Here is a 22,054-nt window from a genome sequence, read left to right on the forward strand (position 1 = left end):
TATTTTAATATTACTGGTTATGGTTTACAGTTTAAGATTACGATTCCCAGAATATTCTAATTTTTTTAGATAGGATATTTGAGTTTTCCAGAATGTATGACATTTTTGTTTTTGTAATTGCATTACAGAAAATCACAATATTCTAATTTTCTGAGACAGTCCTGTATAAGTGTTGCCCCTTGATGATGAAAAAATCCCAGCTCTGCCACTGATTTATAGGGAATTTGCAATGAAATTGCTGCTTTACCTTAAAGTAGAACAAAAAGTATTTTCCTTTTATGTTAAAATGTTACATTTTCTTTGAATTTTAAGGAATATTGGCTGACAAATACTGCGTACCGGTCTATGTCACAAATTCATGTCATGAAGTCATGAATTCAGCTGCAGTGGATGTCATAGCAGAGGAGATAAAGAGAGTGAAGGAGGTAATGATGGAAGAGAGAACGAGAGTGACCAATAAAGACACAGAACAAGAGTCTTTGTGATGACGTAACAGCAACTTAACCTCTGCATACATACACACTAAATATGTCTCTTCACTTGTCAGTGTTGGTTGTCATTTTATTCAAGCACTATTTAGATCAAAAGTAACACTTCGAGAGTAGATTTTGTCAAGTGTTAAGTGTATATTTTGGGTGTGACATGCTTTCCACACCCTTCAAACACCACGTCACCAACACGTATCTGTGTTCACCAGTGTTAATCCTGAACACAATACAGCGTTGGACGAACTTTGGTTCAATGTTAGATAATTGACTTCTCTAAAGGTTATGAAATCAAACTCAAAAGACTAAACATAACATGTATATTTATTCTCTTTTAACAATACATAAAGGGTTGCGAGATGATCTTTTTGTTTGGTATCAAACAAAAAGTAAAAATAATTAAAGCTGCAAGCAGCGATGAACGGGCCCTCGCACTGACGGCCACCGCCCCCATAAGCATATCAGAAAAGACACCACCCACGACTCCTATGTCAAACCATTCAAAAGTTATAGCAGAAAAAAGGGACAACCAATCAGAAGAAGGGGTGGGGCTAATTCAGGCCAATGAAGGTCAAGAATTCCATACAGAATCTGATGACACCACCCACGACTCTCTATGTTAAACCATTCCAAAGTTATAGCAGAAAATCGGGACAACCAATCAGAAGAAGGGGCGGGGCTAATTAAGGCCAACGAAGCTTAAGAACTCATTACAGAGTCCCATGACACCACCCACAACTTCCTATGTCAAACCATTCAAAAGTTATGGCAGATAAAAGTCATCTAGGGGGCGCTGTTGAGCCGTTAGGCCACGCCCATTAATGCAAACCATGAAATATCAAATTTATCGCCAAGTCTGGCTTGCATGCAAAATTTGGTGACTTTTGGAGAACTATCAAATATGGACCAATCACATGAAGGGGGGGCGCGCCTTTTGGCGTCTAGCGTCGCCACTGTAACACTTTTGAAAGAGAAAAGTAATGCGTGGTGTTGCAGGGTGTAGACGCACATTTTGATGTATAACACACCTGGGTGCACATTGCGGTTCGGGCTGAATTAACTGCCGAATGAATGGCATAAATTTCGCCAAAATGACACAATTTATTCAAAATGGCCGACATCCTGTTCGGTTTCGGCCATGGCTCCAAGAGACTTTTCTTTAAGTTGCGACATGATACAGGTGTGTAGCGATTTTCGTGCATGTACGTCCAACCGTATTGTGGGGCTTGAGGCACAAAGTTTTCTAGGGGGCGCTGTTGAGCCATTTTGCCACGCCCATTAATGCAAACCATGAAATATCAAATTTATCGCCAGGCCTGGCTTGCATGCCAAATTTGGTGCCTTTTGGGGAACTATCAAATATGGACCAATCAGATGAAGGGGGGGTGCGCTTGTTGGCGTCTAGTGTCGCCACGGTAACACTTTTGAAAGAGAAAAGTAATGCGTGTAGTCGCAGGATAGAGACGCACATTTTGATGTATAACACATCTGGGTTCACGATACGGTTCGGGCTGAATTAACTCTCGAAGGAATGGCATATATTGCTCCAAAATTACGCGATTAATTCAGAATGTTCAAAATGGCCGACTTCCTGTTCGGTTTCGGCCATGGCGCCAAGAGACTTTTCTTTTAGTTGCGACATGATACAGGTGTGTACCGACTTTCGTTCATGTACGTCAAACCGTATTATGGGGCTTGAGGCTCAAAGTTTTTTCTGTCTGAACCAATCAGATGAAGGGTGGGCGCGCTTTTTGGCGTCTAGCGTCTCCACGGTAACGCTTTTGAAAGAGAAAAGTAATGCGTGGTGTCGCACGATGGAGACGCACATTTTTATGTATAACACACCTGGGTGCACGTTACGGTTCGGGCTGAATTAACTGCCAAAGGAATGGCATACATTTCGCCAAAATGACACGTTTAATTCAAAATGGCCGACATCCTGTTCGGTTTCGGGCATGACCCCAAGAGACTTTTGTTTAAGTTGCCACATGATACAGGTGTGTACCGATTTTCGTGCATGTACGACAAACCGTATTGTGGGGCTTGAGGCACAAAGTTTTCAAGGGGGCGCTGTTGAGCCATTTTGCCACGCCCATTAATGCAAACCATTAAATATCAAATTTTTCGCCAGGCCTGACTTGCATGCAAAATTTGGTGACTTTTTGGGGACGTTTAGGGGGGCAAAAAGGCCCTCCTTTCGTCAGAAGAAAAAAGAAAGAAAAAAAAAAATTCCTACAGATACAATAGGGCCTTCGCACTGAAGGTGCTCGGGCCCTAAAAAAATAAATACTAACTTTCAGTTAGTTCATGTTTTATTACTTCACATGTACAAATTTGATCAGAACGAATAAATAACATTTACATCCACACATACAAACGTTAATCTTAGTCTAAAAGATGATATTTACTTCCACAAAGAGCTATGGGAGTACTTTTATAAGGCGTAAACCGAGGAGTATAATGTCATTCTTTGACTGGAGAATCTACTTTGATGCCTAAACCTGCACTCTGAATCCATTCAGCTGATGAAAGAGGACAGCCAGCACATTATCCAAAGGAAGTGAGGCTTTTAAAGAGGCTTATGGGGAAACCTTGCTGGTATAGAGGATCTTGCTTGAGGATGGGGAAGTTAAGAGACTCTGCGGTAATGCAAAGCAAGAAAAGAAAAAAAAAGCCTTTTGTGTTTGTGGCGAGGCTCCTTCATAAATATTTATTTGGTGGATAAAATTGAAAATTTACCAGGTGGCCGATTTTGGTTCCCAAATAAAAATGAGGGTGTTTTCACACGCTGCAGCTGAAAACCTTATAAAAGTGTGTGTGACTCAGCAAAGGGAATCTCATGCACTGCACTTAGACCCCATAAAGGTATGTTGCCACCTTTTAAACCCCTTTTAAACCCCAATTTAATTGCATCGCACTTTATCATGGCACACAGTGGAAGAATCCAAAGTGAGCTGACCTTCATTTGCAAGTCGAATAAACCCGCTTATATTACAAAGAGGTTTTCCTATTAAAAGCCTGGTTGACTTTTCACTAAGTGGTGAGAAAAACCCCCAAAACAAACTCCACTGGGGATAGAGGTTCAAACTGATCCAAAACTGACAAACAAATACTTGCACACACACTGAGTGGAGACAAACATCATTATCTTGGATCGTTTCAGTACACAATTTGCAGGGCAGGCAATGGAAAAACAGTTTGATTGAATATCAGCAGCTGAAAATGCTCACCGCGGGGTCAGAGTCATTGGCCATCACCGTGGTTACGATGGTTCCCTTGACTGCGTTGGGGGCGACCAAGCCTCGGTACGCTGGCTGGCTGAATGCTGGGGAAAAGTCATTCATGTCCTGCAGAGAGATCGAAACACAAACAGCATGACATCAGAATTCTAAACATGCAAAGCCTGAAACTTTTGAAAAATTTAACAACAGTGATAATAATGACAATGCTATGTTTCTTTTGATCTCAATTCATTTTTTAAATTTGTCTTTTCAATCTCATTCAGAACATCCAGCCAATTATCTGTGATACAACCCACGTCCATAGCTGCTAATGCTCGCACTGGCTTTGAAATTCTTCTTAAGAGTTTTGTTTGACTTTGGTGAAACATCAATTTATCTCTGAGGAGAGTTAAAGAATAAAAGAAAGCAAAAACATCGAGCCACGTAACTCACAAATTTATCTAAAAGCCGTACAAACAGATATCAGACTTTCCGGAACAAAAATGAAAGCATGTTTTATACTTGGCATGTGATTGGCAGGACGACTGACGCATCAGATCAGACACAGTTAATACTGCATGTGCGGCCCGGCAGCGTCAGGTTAACCAAGACAGCATGGAACTCAAACAGAGTCATATCAAAGTGGGAACATTGTTATCAGAAAGAAATGATGTTTCTTTGACCACAAATATCGCTCTAATGTCAATCACATCCAAAGAAAAAACACAAGTTCAAACAAACCAACACTGTAAGCTGAGATAAAGTCATCTTTGACTGTCAGGTATAGAAGTACATTTGTCAGCGATCACAGTCTGCGTCAGATCCTTCAGTGTACAAACTTTTCACACAAACTCCCCGGTGTCTGTGCATGTGTACGGGAGAGCGGGGAAAAATGATCCACTTTTACTTGTGCGGTCATCCAGATAAGAATAAATGCGGAAGAAGTCAAATGTATCACCTAAATTCAGGACGTTTCCTACGAATTTAAACAATCTTATTACATCTATGACATGACTTCTTAAAGGGATTGTGACATGAAAAACAAATTTTTCTTGATTTTTTGTGTTTTGTTGGGTGTCTTGACATCAATTACACCCAAAAAAACCGAACTTTTAACATTCAGTGTATTGTGTGCTTTCTGGGAGTTTCTGCATAATTATGCAAAAACGGCGCATCTGGTTGGGTGGCGGATCGTTACGTATAGGTCGGCTAAATCACCGCCCCCTCCACCCAGCTCCCTGCCCATCACCTATCCTCTCTCCGCCCACAAGACAAATCACCCGAGCACTGAGCCGCGGGCTGGAGGGAGAGAGACGTCTAAGTCTCTCCTCTCCACCCGCGCTCTCCTTTTTTTTTCGCCTACGACCTCAGATCAGACGAGACAACCCGCTGAATTTAAGCATATTACTAAGCGGAGGAAAAGAAACTAACAAGGATTCCCTCAGTAGCGGCGAGGGAAGAGCTCAGCGCCGAATCCCCGTCCGAGCGGCGGGCGTGGGAAATGTGGCGTACGGAAGACCGCTTGCCCGGTGTCGGTCGGGGGCCTGAGTCCTTCTGATCGAGGCTCAGCCCGTGGACGGTGTGCAAGACAAAATCACATACCATTGATCCACTGTCTGCTGTGTGCGTCGTGGACGAACTTGTTGTGGACTATCTTGAAGTAAAAGATCTACTTCGGGATCTGATTCGGGGTGGAATAAATGTGCATTAGCGCCATTGTATATAAAAAAAAAAGTTTTGGAATAAATAAAAACTATTGCCGTGTCCTTCGGTGTTGCTATGGCAGCGTGAGATGCTGTGAGGAAAAAAACTGTATGTTTTCGTTCATCTGAGGGGGGCGGGGAGTTTGGGGGAGAGGAGGAGTGAAGGATGGGGGGGGGGGGGGGGGGGTTGGGAGGAGGAGCGGGGCAATGATTGACAGGAAAGGGGGTTTTTCTTGTTACACCTTTTTAGACACATTTGAGGGATATTGGCCAAGACTTTTAATAGTGCTAAAGTAGAGTTGTCCCGATCCGATCACGTGATCGGAAATCGGGGCCGATCACGTGATTGCAGACTCGATCCGGACTCGGACGTTATGAGCCGATCAGGAATCGGATATATATGGATATATATATATATATATATATATATATATATATATATATATATATATATATATATATATAATCAGGGTTTCCGTTGTCCGGTAATTGCCGGACTTTGTCCGGTAAAATATGCCGAAGTCCGGTATTTTATAATCTCTCCGGTCAAAATGTCCGGTGAAAATACTCACTGGCGCCGACATCCACGTGTGCGTTGATTTATGGTCCCGCGTCGCACCGACGCAGAGTCTACAGCGTAGGGTTCGCGGCGACGCGCACCCTACGCCAGACCCTACGAGGCTTTGCGTAGATGGCGGCTTCCGCAACTTTCAGGCGCTTTTTCTGCGCAAGCAAGCTTTATAGATGAGGCCCCAGGACTGAAGCGGAGCTGCGGCGCCGACATTATGGTTCCGCGTCGCGGAAGGCTCTGCGTTGGTGTGACGCGGGACCATAAATCAACGCACACGTGGAGTACTGGGCTCGGAGCGGCAGCCATACACCGCATGCGCGCAGAGCACGCCTGTTTGTTTTGAAGCTGAAGCAGCCCTATGCTAAAAAAAAAAAAAAAAAAAGAAAAAGAAAAGAGCATTTTTTTATACTGACTTAAGAATGTTCAAGCTGCCTACCTCCTATGTGCTCAGTTTACAGTACACATGTTAAAATATAATAAAAGGGTCATCCTGCATAATTTTCTTTTCTCTTCTTCATTTTTTATTGTTTTATAAAAGTATCGGATCGGGACTCGGTATCGGCAAGTCCTCAAAATCAAAGGACTCGGACTCGGACTCGGGGTCAAAAAAACCTGATCGGGACATCCCTATGCTAAAGCATGTTAAAAATTATGTCACAATACCTTTAAAAGAAACGTTCCTGTGGCTCCATGTGCCACATGTTTACCCCATCAAAAATGAAATGCTTTTAACAATTAATCATGTTTATTTTATTTAAGCTAAGGGAAACTAGAATAACCAGCCACATTAGGTTTAAAATTCAGTCATTTTATTTGCAATAATTAGTTTTATTTATTTTATCAACAACCAAAGCTGTTCATAAGAAAACTCCTCCATATTAAAATAGGCATGACCTTTGTTTAACACGAAACACTTTTGTGAAATGCACAAATGACTACAGTACACCTACAAGAAAAGTGCAAATGATTTCTAAAATGATGACTTTGTGGGATAATACTAATCATTTTCCTCACAAGCAAATTGAAAAGCAAACACGTGAAATCCTCAATTCCATGTGTTAAGATCAATGTCAGCTCCCATGATACAAATGAGAGTACGCATGTAAATACAGTATTGTAGGCGTTTGTTTGACCTAACAATCCTGAAATTGCAGTGGTAGATATCATCATCTCTAGGCATCTCTAGCCCCCAGTCAAATTGGCTCAGTTTCAAATGAAAAACTAAAAACAACCTAATTTTCTTAACTGGTATTAAATTAATGTCCATATTTTCTGACATAAGTAACATCCAACAGTGAAACAGTGCACAAATTATCACTGTACTCCCAATTATTCTGGCAAACTTTACCCCTCAGCATTTGGCTCATCTTCAGACTTTGCATTAAAACTCATCTAAGAAACCCAATCAGAAGTGTTCCAGTACTACTGGAAGGTCTGAGCATATTCCAGGATGGATTCAGATCCGTAGTCTAAAGACTCGTTCAGACTATATAATACACTAACAGGAGTGGTTTACAACGGACCTGACTCTCATTTGTCATCAAGCATAAAGTTTGATGAATTCAAATTTGTGGCATGTTATGAGTTACACCTTTTGTCCAGCTTCTGTGTTTGGCAAATAAAAATACCAGCGAGCAAGCTAAGGTTATGCGTATTTGGGTACACATTTTAATACCAGGAGCTGGCCACTTGTGACTGAATGGTGCTTGAATGACACGTATAGAATTTTGTACACTGGCATCCATTGTAAATATTTTTAGACCTGTGGTGCGTCCGAAATGCCACACTAAACAGTATATACTAAAAAGTATACTTAAGTTCGGCACACTTTTAAGTATATATCAGTAGTATGCATTAATTCGGACGTACTATTAAGAGCGCACACGTCACTTCCTGCCGTTGGGAGGAAGCAGTAGCACCGCTCCGCTATTTCCCGTTTATTCTGGCCGAAACAAGATGACATTATATAATATTATTATATACCAATATTATAATATTAATATTATATAATAATATAATTATACTTAATATTATACTTATGACATATACGTATCACTTAGCAACCAAACACCGCTGCATTGCATTGTGGGAAGTTTCTGCTTAGCTAGTGTCCATCAATCCACACTAATACATTTCTCCAGAATGAGTATGGATAGTACATACTATTGAGTATGTTGTGTTTAAGTGACCTTTTATGAATAATGTTAATATTAGAATGTGAATTTCATTTGTAGTATGGAGCAAACATTATTTCATTCATGTTTTCGCATACCCCTTTAAATGGGGGGCGTATCCCACACCGGCGCAGGTGAACAGCTGACAGACAGCCAAAGCTTTATTAGTAGGGTGATCAGAAGCATAGGGGTACTCACATGAGCCTCAATCGGCATAATCGCCAACTGGTTATTACCTGGAAACTTTCGCAAAATTATCTCAAAGGAAAATAAAGGAAGAAAAAGTGAAAATCCTGAGTAAAACCCATTTTTTATGCCGATTGAGAGCCCCATTCCGTGGGGAGAGTCCAATAAAACGGAACAGAGTACGTTCTAATGTTTCGGACGCACTAAAACATCTCACATACTCATTTTGCATACTCATTAGGGTGGAAGTATGGAGTTTTGGACGCAGCCCTGGATGAATTTGTTTTGATATGAAAGCCATTCCACACGGTATCATGACATTTCACTTTGACATGCTCAAATCGGTTTAAAAGTAAACTGGTATTCTAACTCGCATGATGTTCTTTTCATCATTTTTGCTACAAGGATAAGTGGTACCAGAAAACACAGCGGCATGTTACTCCACAGTGGGTCTACTTCCTCCACTCTCCCTTCAATGCTGCTTCACTCATTTCTGTTACGTCTTTCAGGTGGCCGGCTAATACTCCTGAGTTTTGTCTTGCTTTTCTAACAAACCTGGAATACAGCCTTCATTTTGGTGCTACAGTAATTCCGAAGATTTAAAGCAGAAAATACTTTCACATCCAGCTTGTTTGATGCTTTATCTGAAGGCTTTTGCTTGCTCGTATGTTAGTTCATGTGTGGTCATTAACACTTTCTTCCATGCAGGCTCACACAGGTATTACAAATGTAGCTCTATTGGACTATTAAGGATCATATGGTTAGTTAGAGCTGAACACAATGATCTGCAAGTGATCTTTAACCCTGTACATTATGTTAAATATGATTCATGTCCCCATGGCTCCTAATGAATTGTATACATTTTTTATCAATTTATTTATTTATTCAAGGCTTTTTTATTTTTAAATAATTCTTCATGTGAGCAACAGAACCAGGTCTTTCGGGATCTTCATCCTTTAAAAATTCAACAACTTTACGCAAGATGAGCAAATTCTTATTCTACAAGAACGTTTTTGGGTCGTCATCAGAATGAAGTGCTGTTTTCATGCTTAAACAAGCATGAACATCCACGGGAAAGGTGTGATCATGACGACAGCACGCATGGCTTTAATCTTTTTTTTTACTCTTCAGCACTTTTTTTGGCACACAAGGTGCCCATTATTTCCCCCCAAAAGGCTCGACATATTGAGTTATGTGGCCACAGCACGTTTCTGCTCTTTGTGGCAGTTCATCGCAGCTGCATCCAAACCCAAGAAGGTCAATAAGAATGCCAGACATTGATTTATTTTTGTTGAAACAGTTTTGTGTTACTTGATTAATAATTCTTCAAAACTATGGACTGAATGGTTTGAGATCAAAGCTGTTCAGCTTTCATCCTTGGGCTGTATGGACAGAATGTTTCAAGACTATTTGAATTAATTTTAATTATAAAAGTATAAAAGACCCGCATCATTCTGATGATTTTCAAGGTGAGAATGATAAAACTTTTTTAATTGCATGATGATTTTTGGCAGTTTGCATTCTGTGACTCGTCTTTGTCCTCGAAGGACGAGGCCTTGGACGCGGCTTTTGTACCCAAATCATAACTGTTATCACCTGCTGTTTAAATTCTGGTGATTATTTCATCTTTTTTTTTTCTCTAATCAATAGCACTGAATTCTTGTTGATTATGGGCTAGTTTATTATAGCCTTGGTAGCCATCCACCTTCTTTTCCTTTTCAATACAAAGAATTAGTCTGAATGTACTGGATGTGACTTTGATTTCCAGCCACTTGTACTAAAGGGAGCAGAAGAAACTGTCTCTGGAAGCCAGTGAACAGTCACAGGACCAATAGAGCAGGGGTCGGCAACCCAAAATGTTGAAAGAGCCATATTGGAACAAAAACACAAAAAACAAATATGTCTGGAGCCGCAAAAAATGAAAAGTCTTGTATAAGCCTTAGAATGAAGGCAACACATTCTGCATGTTTCTATATTAGTTATAACTGGGGAAAAAAGTAAAAATTTCGAGAAAAAAGTAAAAATGTCAAGATTAATGTTAAAGTACAATCTTGAGAAAAAAGTCGAAATGCCGAAAAAAAAGTCGAAATGTCGAGAAAAAAGTCAAAATTTCGAGAAAAAAGTCTAAATGTATCTAGAGCCGCGGGTTGCCGACCCCTGAACTAGAGAAACTAAAGCATGTAGAAAAAGGCGGAACAACAATCAGATTATAGCAACAAAAGACATCCAGGGAAAAAAAATTCAAATCATGATGAAAAATCAATCAATTGCAAAGCCCAATACCAGAACGGATTTAAGAGTTGAAAAAACATTAGACATCTTGCTGGAGTTAGTCAGAGGTTAATACTGGTTTAATTAAATTTCCTGCCCTTACGCTTGTACAAGAAAGCCCCACTCACCATTATTCTGACAGTAACGGAGGCTAAACCAGGAGGCATGGCTCCCTCGGTGTCCAAGGCCTCCACGGTGAACATGTACGTGGGATCAGACTCAGTCAGAGCCTCAAAGTCCAGGACCTTGACGACCGACAGCTCTCCTGTCGTGGGGTTGATGTGAAAAAGCTGCTCTATCTTAGGATCCAAGTCTTCCGTCCTGATTCGATATGTGAGGTTAGAGCGGAGGTCTGCGTCCGTCGCCTAGCAAAAGGATGACAGGAAACAAGGAAATATGACTGACGTACAATTCACTTTGGGAGGTTAAATATTTCATCTTTACAGGTAGGATCTACATCAGAGCTACTGTAGCAATAATCATCCTCAGTGAACCTGAAATGGGATCCATACTGTATTCTTCATTTTGCAGGTATTTAACTGGGCTGCTCAAGGGAAAACCTGCCATTTTCATTTTTTTAATTTTTTTTAATTTTCAATCACATCTTCAATGCTGCAGGGCAATGTCAAGTATTCAATATCTTCAAAGAAAATTGAGCATCTCTTGAGTAACGTTATTATGAATCTCATAACAGAGATTTGTCAGAGTCATGAAAACATTATTCTTAGGTTGCCTTTTTGGAATATCAAGTAGCGGTAAAACTGTTGTTTCAAAGGCTTTTGTTCAGGATCAATAGAGCAGCTTTTAGTCAGGGTAACGATGTTGACACTGGTATTAAAATGCTTAACTACATGATGTCGGAAAAATAAAAGCTCCAGCAAGTCAACATCAAAGCCAATGAGTCACGATATCAACTGTATAATTAGAATAATAGATGGCTGTTTTCATTTATTGCATGTTGGTTAAGTAATGTCACATATGCTGAATTCTGAAGTAAAAAGAAAAGGATTTAGAGAGCACAGCCCTGTTGACATTAGATGTGTAAAGACAATCCTGAAATTGAAATGACAAGACAATTCCATATATCACAGAAGAGTTCTCGTAAAATCAGTCTTTTTTAAGAAATATGAACCTTTTATTTTAATTTTAATAATATCTCCATTGACTCTGGTGTTCAAATGACACAAATTCTATGCTACATTCTATTCTATGCTACATGCTACATTCTATTCTTATGCTACACTGTAATTCAATCCATGTAGCTTTTTACAAGATAAAACTAATCCATACATTGTCTCAAACAGTTGGTTATTGGTTGAAAACAGGTCAGTTTAACTGAAAATGTGCCAGTCATTACAAAACTGGCCTTTCCATCTGTACCTACACCCAGTACTGGAGTTGAGGGGGGATGAGGGGGGATGAGGGGGGATGAGGGGGGGTGAGGGGGGGATGAGGGGGGATGGCATCCCCCCCTGAAATAAAAACGTTCCAAATCATCCCCCCTGAAATAAAAATGGTCCAAATCATCCCCCCTGTAAAACTGCCATCCCCCCTTTCCATCCCTTATGTCATTTCATTAATGAATATGGTTTTACTGCTATTTCAACATTTAGAGTCATCACCAGAAAAATAACTTATTTGACCAGTTTCACCTGTTTCAAGTAAATTTTCACTAGAAATAAGTAGGAAAATCTGCCAGTGGGACAAGATTTATCTTCTTATTACAAGCAAAAAAATCTTGTTCCACTGGCAGATTTTTCTACTTATTTTAAGTGAAAATCTACTTGAAACAGGTGAAAATTGTTGTTTTTTTTGTCTTGTTTTAAATGTAATGAGATTTTTTTTACTAAAATGAGACATTTTAACTAGAAATAAGACCAATATTCTTGTTAATATTTTGAGTTTTTGCAGTGATCCATGTTACTTATCCTGTGAAGGACAGAGTCATATTGATAAGTTCAGAAAAGTGTTTTTTATTGTTGTGTTTTGATGTATTTGATGTAAGCCCAGTGGATATTTAAAGCTTACAGAAGGCTGCATTTAACTGCTGCTATGTCATTCCTGCAGTATTTCTGCAGGTGTTTTGGTCACTGCTATTATTTGTAATATATTATATTATTTGTAATCAGCACAAACTATCTGTCTCCATATGATAAAATCCACCACCCCCCCTGATTTCTTTTTACAACTCGAGTACTGCCTACACCCACCTTTAACTGTAATATGACGGTATCCTTTGGGCTGTTCTCTGGCAGATTCACATCGTAGATTTGTTGGGAGAATATGGGGCTGTTGTCGTCTACGTCCAGAACCGTGACGCTGAGCGTTAATCTGGATCTCCGAGGGTCCACCGCTCCGTCCGCAGCTTCCACAACCAGGAAGTAGTGACCTTTCGCCTTCAAGGTCAGAGATGTGTGGAGAAAAACAATCAACAGTACGACCTCGGACAAATATTTGCGCTGACATCTTTCACACTGTTTACTGTTTTCTGCTTTGTGCTGCATCCAATAAACTCTGGCACTCATGTGGAACAAATCTGTGACTTCCTCTGACCTCTCTGTCCAGCGGCGCTGCAGTTCTGATAGTCCCCGTGGGGTCGATGGAAAACATCCTCTGGTGGTTGACGAGCTGGAAATGGACCTGGCCGTTTGCCCCGAGGTCTGGATCTGACGCCTGAACCATGACAAAGACAAAGAACACAACAGGTATACAGGACTGTCTCAGAAAATAAGAATATTGTGATGAAGTTCATTATTTTCTGTAATGCAATTAAAAAAGTATTATTATTATTATTTTAATATTGCTGATTATGGCTTACAGTTTACAGATTTCCAGAATATTCTAATTTTTTGAGATAGGATATTTAAGTTTTCTTAAGCTGTAAGCCATGATCAGCAATATTAAAATAATAAAAGGCTTGCAATATTTCAGTTGATTTGTAATGAATCCAGAATGTATGACATTTTTGCATTACAGAAAATAAAGGACTTTATCACAATATTCTAATTTTCTGAGACAGTCCTGTAAGCACATATTGATGATGAAAAAAAGAAGTGAATGTTTCAATCAGATGTTTAAAAACATTTGCATATCTCCAGGCTGTCTTTGAGGAAAGAGATTCCTTTAATTAAGAGTGAATTTGCTCTCAAATGATGTTTGCAAAACCTTGACAAACCTTTGCGTAGTTTTTCCTTTGAAGTAAAGAAAGATATCGTATCTGTGTGTGTGTGTGTGTGTGCGTGTGTGTGTGTGTGTGCGCGCGTAACAGGAACTCACAGAGCCATTCCCACTTCTTTCAGTAAATCCCTTTCCATTCCATCCACTCTTGTCCATTTGTCTTGCATCTTGCAGAAATAACCGCCTTTACATATGTTGCCTTGTGTGCACAGCTCTTTTGAGGTCTTTTCAAATGTTTTCAAGTGATGTTGTAGAAAGTGTTGCCCTTTCACCTATTCTTTTTTAGCTAATGCTTCGCATAGAAGGTGGAATTTGTCTGAAGCCATAGTTCACTCTACCAGCAAAATAAAACTTGACATGTTAATTTTCTGAAATGCACCTCCTCCACCACTCTCCCCATCACTGCAGTCACATTCATTACTCTCAAGGTGCACATCATTTTGACTCTAGTATTCTTTTTCAGCAGATTTCATGGTCTTCCAGACTTTAGCTTGACCTCCAGTGTTTCCATTTACTCCCACCTTTAAAGTTACACTTCAAACTGAGGAAACAGCCATCTAAAAACAGTCTCTGCATTCATCTTATAGCGTCCTAATACATAATGAGCATCAATTATTTAAATGTTTAGAGTGCTACAGTAGGCAACTGATGAGACAACACTTCGGAGGGTTTTAAATTTCTAGCATCAGGCCATTCCTCATGATAATCTAACAAGATGCAGCCCTAACAAGCTAATTAAGGACTAGGAACGTTGCAAAATTTATTGGTACGCTGGTATTTCACAAGACAAAAACAAATAAAAAACCAATAGTCTTGCCTTAAATCTTAAACTTAATGACTTTTGGAGATCCGTGTAAGCCCTATGATGGACTGCTGGCTCTTTCACCAGGTATAGATAATAGATGGACTTCTCAAGATGAATTATTCAACTTCCAGCTTCAGTCTTATAGTTTTCAATGTTTTAATCAGGGGTTCTCTTGCTCGCATGCAAGTGTGCATATTAGTCCCTACAGAGGCAAGATGCAGTCACGGACCTGTGTGTGTGTGTGTGTGTGTGTGTGTGTGTGTGTGTGTGTGTGTGTGTGTGTGTTTGAGATCAAAGATGGGTGTGAGTTGACTCAGAGATTCTGAATGCTTTTAATAATATACCAACAATTTAATAACTTGGGAATGAACACCGTGTTCTGGAGGTTTCAAGCAAAAATTCAGACTTGTAAGGTATTGATCTTGTAGAGTTTGGGTTGAAGGCAAACCTTGGGGTTTTGCTCGCTCCCTGTCCATGTCTCAGTGTCACACTTCTCTGAGCTGACATCTTTTTTTCCTTATTATAATTTCTGTCCAGTTGCATTAAAGGGGACCTATTATGGCATCTAATCCCTATTTTAAACAGGCCTTGAATGTCTTAAAAACAAAATTTTGATTGCTTTTGCTAAATAAATTAGAAATTCAGGCCCCGTTTATACATAGCTGGGTATTTACAAAAACGGATATTTCCCCCTCTACGTTTTGAAAAATTCCATCGTTTACACAAGATCGTTTTCAAAATCTCTTCGTTTACACGAATCCGCATAAATAGGCTGTTAACGTCATGCCAGCCAATCAGAATCCTGGAAAAAACATCAACAAATGACACGTGTAACTTCCAGTTAAGGCTGATTTGTGGTTCCGCGTTACACCAATGCAGAGCCTACGGCGTAGGGTACGCAGCGACGCACACCGTACGGCGCGCATCGCCGCGTACCCTACGCCGTAGACTCTGCGTGTATTTAACGCAGGACCATAATTCAGGCTTTACTTCCAAGACGGAACGATAGTCTTTCGTTTGGAGTGACAGAGAAGTGGAGTTACTTTTAAGTGTGACTTTAGAATATAAAACAGGTAAAATACAAGAAAATATTGACGGCGGCCAAACTAATTGTAAACACAGGTCGCACACATGACGCTGGTGACATTTCTGTTGCATAATGTGACGTTCTGAAGCCTAAATCTCCGTTTTCCTCTATTTAGACGCAAACGTGAAAGCTGAGTTTTTGAAAATCTCCACTTTGGCCGGAGTTTTCAGAAATGATTGTTTTTGGTGACTTTGAGCTCCGTTTTCGTGTAAACGAACGGCCAAAACGCATGAAAACGCCTCCGTTTTTGCTCCGTGTAAACGGGGCCTCAGCCTCTGATCCATGTCTTTATCTTCCCATTCTCTAACCTCATTATCTATGCAGGATTCTGAGTGGGCGGGGCTATGATAATGAGGCTCTGTGCTGATTGGCTGCCTGAATGACGCGATACACCGCTACGAAAAAATGGCAGAAGCTCCAGCCGGTGGAGTTAGTTGTTGTTGTTCTGGCCAGATTTAGTTGTTAGTGGTTTCACGCATCGCTCCCGTCGTTACGTAACGACAGGAGCAGAATCTTATTGGCTCGTAGATCCACATCACACTGGACGGATCATCCGGGCGGCTGTACAGACACTGCAGAATTTGGTTGCTTTCCTCCTTCTCTGAGTTGGCCGGCTGAGGGGAGACCACTTTATATATGTTAAAGCAAGAAAAAACCTGTTTTATATAATAGGTCCCCTTTAAAGTTTTTTGACACAAGTGTTAAACCAGGGGTCGGCAACCTCAGGCACGCGTGCCATGATTGGCACGCGGCGGCATAATCATTGGCACACTGGAAAAGGCCCGCTCGGTTGGTCTCAGCAAAAAATGTCCGCGGTTTCCGCGGAACGGGAAAAAAAAAATAAAAAAGTAGGGTTACGGCGTAGGTTCTGCGTCGATTTAACGCAGGACCATAAATCAGCCTTCACAGACAGACAGCCAGGACGCGGCAGCAGCAGAAATGAAGAGGAGCGGCAGCTCAGTTTAAAACACATTTTTGCAGCGGGACAAAAAAGCAGCAGCACTGCTTTTTTGCAGCAGGTAGGCTGTGCAGAGATGAGTGTGGGCTTGCCACCCGCCCCTTGAAATACGGAATTGTTACGTAATTGGGAATTAAAAGTTGCGTTCCGTATTGAACCAATACGGAACCCTTTTGCGCTCCGTTGCCTAGTTAAGCCTCATTTATGGTTCCGCGTTAAATCGACGCAGAGCCTACGGCGTAGAGTACGCGGCGACCCGCAACGTACGGCGTAGGTTCTGCGTTGGTCTGACGCAGAACCATAAATCAGCCTTTACCTCTCACTGCTGCTAACTGCACCGACACGCGCGGCTTTAAACAAAAAAAAAAGTCAAGTCAAGATGTCTCCAGAGGCTCCAGACACCCCACCTCGTCCTAAAAGAGGAAACAGAGGTCTCCCGGAGGTGTGTCAGGCAGCATGCTGCAGGAACCTCCACAAACGTAATATAACGTCACAGAGGAGCCAGGCATCTGTTGCACAGTTCCTCATACCTGAAACATCCCCTGAGCTTGATATGGTGTGATACGGGACATTTATTATGCTCTTATTTATTGGTCATAATATACAAGTGAAGGTCGGAAAATTAGAATATATTGCTAAACTTAATTAGTTTCAATAAATTCAACTAAAGGTGAAAAAAATATATTATTTCCCACTACATGCAAAGTGAGATATTTCAAGCCTTTATTTGTTATAATTTTGATGATTATGGCCCTCAGCTAATGAAAACCCCAAATAAAAAATCTCAAAAAATTTGAATATTTTATGAAATCAATAAAGAATTAAATAATCAAAATTATAACAAATAGTTCAGTGGAGCTCCTCATCACTGAACTTTGAGCAGATCTGTTCGGAGTTCCACACCACAGTTCTGAAAGACAAGGAGCTGCTTGTCTTTTGTAGTTTTGTCAATTAATTTAGGTGTGAAAGGGGGATTCTGGCCATTGTAGAAGTTTAAGATATGATTATCTTGATTTCAAGATTTATTCATGCATGAAGAATTACCCATGATGATGAATGCGTGATATTATGTTATCAAAATGCATCATTCTTTGCAAAAATTCTGATTTTTTGTGTGTATTCTTGCATTGATAAAAGATGTGATTATGGAGCTTTGAGACCACCAGAATGCACCGTTTTGAGTCTATTTTTCAAAATTTTCCGGGGGGGCATGCCCCCGGACCCCCCTAGAGGGTTTGGGCGCGATGCGCCCTCACTCGTCCGCGTCAAGAATTTTCCTCTTTTTTTAGGACAAGCTGTTCTGATGCTTGTAAAATATGCTTGCATGTGGCCTGTATAGAATATAATTCCAGGTGTGTTGGAAATGTTTTTGTATTTTGTGTCATACTTTAATGTAACTTTGTTTTAGCCTGCTGTTGATTATGGCACATTCATTCACAAGAAAATTTCACACTGGCACTCCATGTCAAAAAGGTTGCCGACCCCTGTGTTAAACTGTCCAAAAGTTAATGAGAGAGTGGTTTTAATTTACACTTCCAAAAAGCAAATGTGTGTGCTTTCCTTTGTTGCACCACTTTCATTGGACTATGTCTGTGACGTCTTCTCCCCATTATCTCCTTCAACTAGTAAAATGAGGTGGTGAGAAGGGGACAGATTGCTGGCTGGTGTTTGGTTCACTCCGTCTGACTGGTCATTGCCTGCAGTCTGAATTGTGACTGCATGAAATTGGAGGATACCAGAGCTGAAGACATGGTTGTATTTGCACAGCTGCATCAAGGCTTGCTTGTAGCGCCATTTCCTAATCAGAAAGCCCTCCAAAAAGAATTAAGATAACATTACGAGAAGCATGAGATTATTCACCCAAATAATAAAAGTAAACATATTCTGTGTTCCTACAGATCCTCCACAGGACGATTAGGCAAAGCTGTAGAAAAGAAACGATAGGAGGTAAAATAACAAAAGCTATCCCATGCATTTCCAACATGACCAACTAGATTAAAAGACGCAAAAGATATTAAGGCAATAGCAGCTGAAAGGGTTTTTTGTTTGTTTTTTTCAATTAAAGTATTCTCATAAAATCACAATAATTTATCGGCATGTTCATGTATGAGAACGTAAAAGCTGTATTTTCTTTTGATAGGTGGTGTTGTGAACTGAACATGTTTAACATCACTTACTTACTTCATAATTAAGATCACTAACAAAAGTGCCTGAGATGCTTTCAATAATTGCAGTAGTAGTGGCCAATTTTTACACATTTTCCCAATTTTCATGCATTAAACTTTAATCATGTCTCACACAGTGACTATTAGTACCAATGGAGATTAGACTGTTTTGGCAGCGTTGTGCATGCTCTTAAAAAAAAAAAAAAAGGAAACAAAGTCCTGTTGGTTGTTTGTATTCGCTCCTTCATCGCTATCCGGAGAGAAAACTGTGCTCGAAATGTAATGGAGCACCAAGTCAGATAGATAGAGAGAAAATAGACCCATGGACAATCAGAGAGTGCAAAAGAAAATCGAATCTGAAAGTTTGGTAAAGGCAGCGCTGCAGTCTGTGTTTCCATTGAACGCTATTTTTCGAATAAGTCTAATTCTCGCAAGATTTCTCTTCAAAACAACGTAAAAGAAAATGTTGACATTGAAGACAATGGACTAAAGCATATTTATTCTCCCAATTTAATGCGATTTCTGCTACAGCTGTTGAGAAAATAGTCAGATGATGAAGGCAGTGCATGATCATGCAAATGATTATTCAGAGGCAAAGCCCTTATGTCATTTATAATGATTACGTCGTTTCATGGCAGAACTACATCATAATAATAAAACAGCTGGAATCTAGATTTTGATGACTTGTGATACACTGGCTACGTCACATCCGGTGCTGCCACAGATGTGGAAATGGCCCAGAAGCTTTTCCATTAAACTTTTGCAATAAACTGGATTATTTAACTTGTGTAGAGTATTATGCAGAATGTTTCAGAAAGTCCTTTCTACCATTCTTTGTGGCAGCGGAGCTGAATGATTTTTTTGGAGAAAGAGCTTTGTTGCCTCTGAAGCATGTCACGAAGGGAGTGAGACTGATTGTCCAATATCGATAGTAGTTTGTTCAGTGCCCTCCTGTTTTACTGAATCAAATCAACCTTTTTATAGAAAAGAATAAAATTAATACGGTATCTTCGGCTCGATTTTTGGGTGTAATTGTCAACGAAGAATGTTGTTGGAAAGATCATATCGACTCTGTGGCCAGAAAGGTGTCGAAGTCGATAGGAATCATTAGGAAACACAGCTCTGTTCTCAATAGATCCTGCCTGATAACTTTGTATTCCAGTCTTGTTTATCCGTATCTGTTGTATTGTAATGTTGTCTGGGCCAGCACCTGTCGCACATATCTCCACAAACTTTATTTACTTCAAAAAAGATTTGTTAGAACAGTCACAAGGTCAGATTTCCAGGCCCCGTCTGTTCCCCTTTTTTCTAAACTCAAGATTATAAATATTTTTGATATAAATAAAATGCAAATCTCTATTTTTATTTACAAAATTCTGTATTGAAGCCAATCACTACCACTCCACTTCCAACAATACTTTTGTATAAAATCCAATATTCACAGTTATCCAACTAGATCAGCATCTCATCTCCATCCACCCCGATGTTGCACCATTACAGGGCAATAGAATATTAAATACTGTGGAATAACATTTCAAACCTAGCACTCTGTCCCTCCTTGTCTTCAAAAAAAAGATTAAAAAACAAACTCCAACTGAGATGTAACAGCTGCTGACCCAGTACCACTAACGTCTGCTGTAGCTGGTGTGTCTCTACATGTACATACAAGTACACTGTACACTGTATATACTATATATCCAGATGCTCTTTGTTTTGGTTTATGCTACAGTCTGCTCCTTTTATTATATTTTTTATGATGTCTATTTTAACTATTATTTAATTATCTTGTGTGTTTTTTTTTTTAAGTATGTTTTGTTTTACTGTCTGAAGTGTATCATAGAGGGGAGGCCACTCGATAAGCCCACACACGTTTCTGACCTCTCCAGCACATTTTCTTTTATGTTGTTTTTTTTTTAAATTTCTTTTTAAATTTCCTCTAAACGCATTCCATTGTATTTTTTTATTTTCTTCTTTCAAAAATGTGCAAATAAATAAATAAATAAAATCAAATGTGTCCAGTCCCCGCCTGATTCGCACAATCTGAAGCCTGTATGACAGATATTCAGTGACCCAGGAGACATGAGGGGAAGCTGAGACTCAGCCAGAGCAGCTTCTCTCTCAGCAGAAGAGGCTGGATGCTAATGAAGGCACTGGAGAAGTCAAATAAGATCCAGGTCTCAGTGACTGAGCTGCAGCAGGTAGATGACAGCATCATTGGCCACGGTTATATGATGTTTTTTAATTCGGAATTAATTATTCAGAATTAAGTAATTGAGAATTAAACTGTTTTCCTTCGAGTTTACATGGAAATAGTAATTCCCAATTGACATTTACATGGAAAACACGTTTGATCGGCTTTATCCAATTCCTCTTAAGGTCTGGGGGTTGGGAAGGTTCTGACTGGATAGGGGGGGACGTCTTTATGTATTTACGTCAACAGGAAGAAAACAAACTTACTCGATTAGCAACAACATGGAGGACCACACTATAAGCATCCTTTTTGGATTTGTTTTGATTTTATTTTTGAAGCAGCAGCACGACAACATCATGTCGATGATTTTCTTTCGTGTGCTGAGGAGGAGGGAGGCAGAAGACTTTGGCACGACCACCGTTTACTGCGTGCTGCCATCTGTTCTTTTAATTATTTCCAGGTCCTCCAAGCTATTTATTAAATAAATGGTCTCTGATCTTGACCACCGTTTACTGCGTGCTGCCATCTTGAAACTTTGTTTGGAAAACCAGCCCAGCGTGGAATATAAGCGTCATGGAGACAGACGGGCGAGGGAACGAGCAGCACACGAGCAGAAAGACCGGAATTGATTTAAAGTGGAATGAGTGTATACATGATCGCGGAATTATTCTATTTGGATTTAAAATCAGAATAAACCAGCCACTTACTCCGGAATTAAGTTTAATTCAGAATGGCCATTTTCATTCGGAATTAGGTGTTTACAGGGTAATTTTTACTCATTTTAAATCGGATTTTAATTCTGAATTAAAGAATAATTAAACTTCCCATGTAAACGCACTGATTCACACCCACATGGGCCTGGTAGGCAAACTGCAGAGTCCAGAGTACAGTAGGTCTCACTTGGGGACCCAACCATATCAAAACCAGTCTCTCCAGTTTTTTCATGATGTATGACATCAGGGTGACCAGATGGACTTCCTTGGCACCGGAACCAATCAGGATGTCTTCCACAGCAACAGCAGCTTCTCCTGCAATAGGCTGAGGTCCAGGATGTGCTGCC

The 22,054-nt window shown here is 40.1% G+C and overlaps 1 protein-coding gene across 1 annotated transcript in view; it reads right to left on the bottom strand.

Moving 5' to 3' along the window:
* LOC133419473 (protocadherin-15-like) overlaps positions 1–22,054 on the bottom strand; it is a 447,680-nt gene that overhangs the window by 144,740 nt on the left and 280,886 nt on the right. The window contains exons 21-24 of the mRNA XM_061708668.1: positions 13,165–13,284; positions 12,822–13,007; positions 10,740–10,976; positions 3,716–3,832 (exon numbers count right to left, since the gene is read on the bottom strand). Coding sequence (XP_061564652.1) covers positions 3,716–3,832; positions 10,740–10,976; positions 12,822–13,007; positions 13,165–13,284 — 660 coding nt within the window. The remainder of the gene's footprint in view (positions 1–3,715; positions 3,833–10,739; positions 10,977–12,821; positions 13,008–13,164; positions 13,285–22,054) is intronic.

Source organism: Cololabis saira, chromosome 19 (genome assembly GCF_033807715.1).
Source record: "Cololabis saira isolate AMF1-May2022 chromosome 19, fColSai1.1, whole genome shotgun sequence".
NCBI lineage: Eukaryota > Metazoa > Chordata > Actinopteri > Beloniformes > Belonidae > Cololabis > Cololabis saira.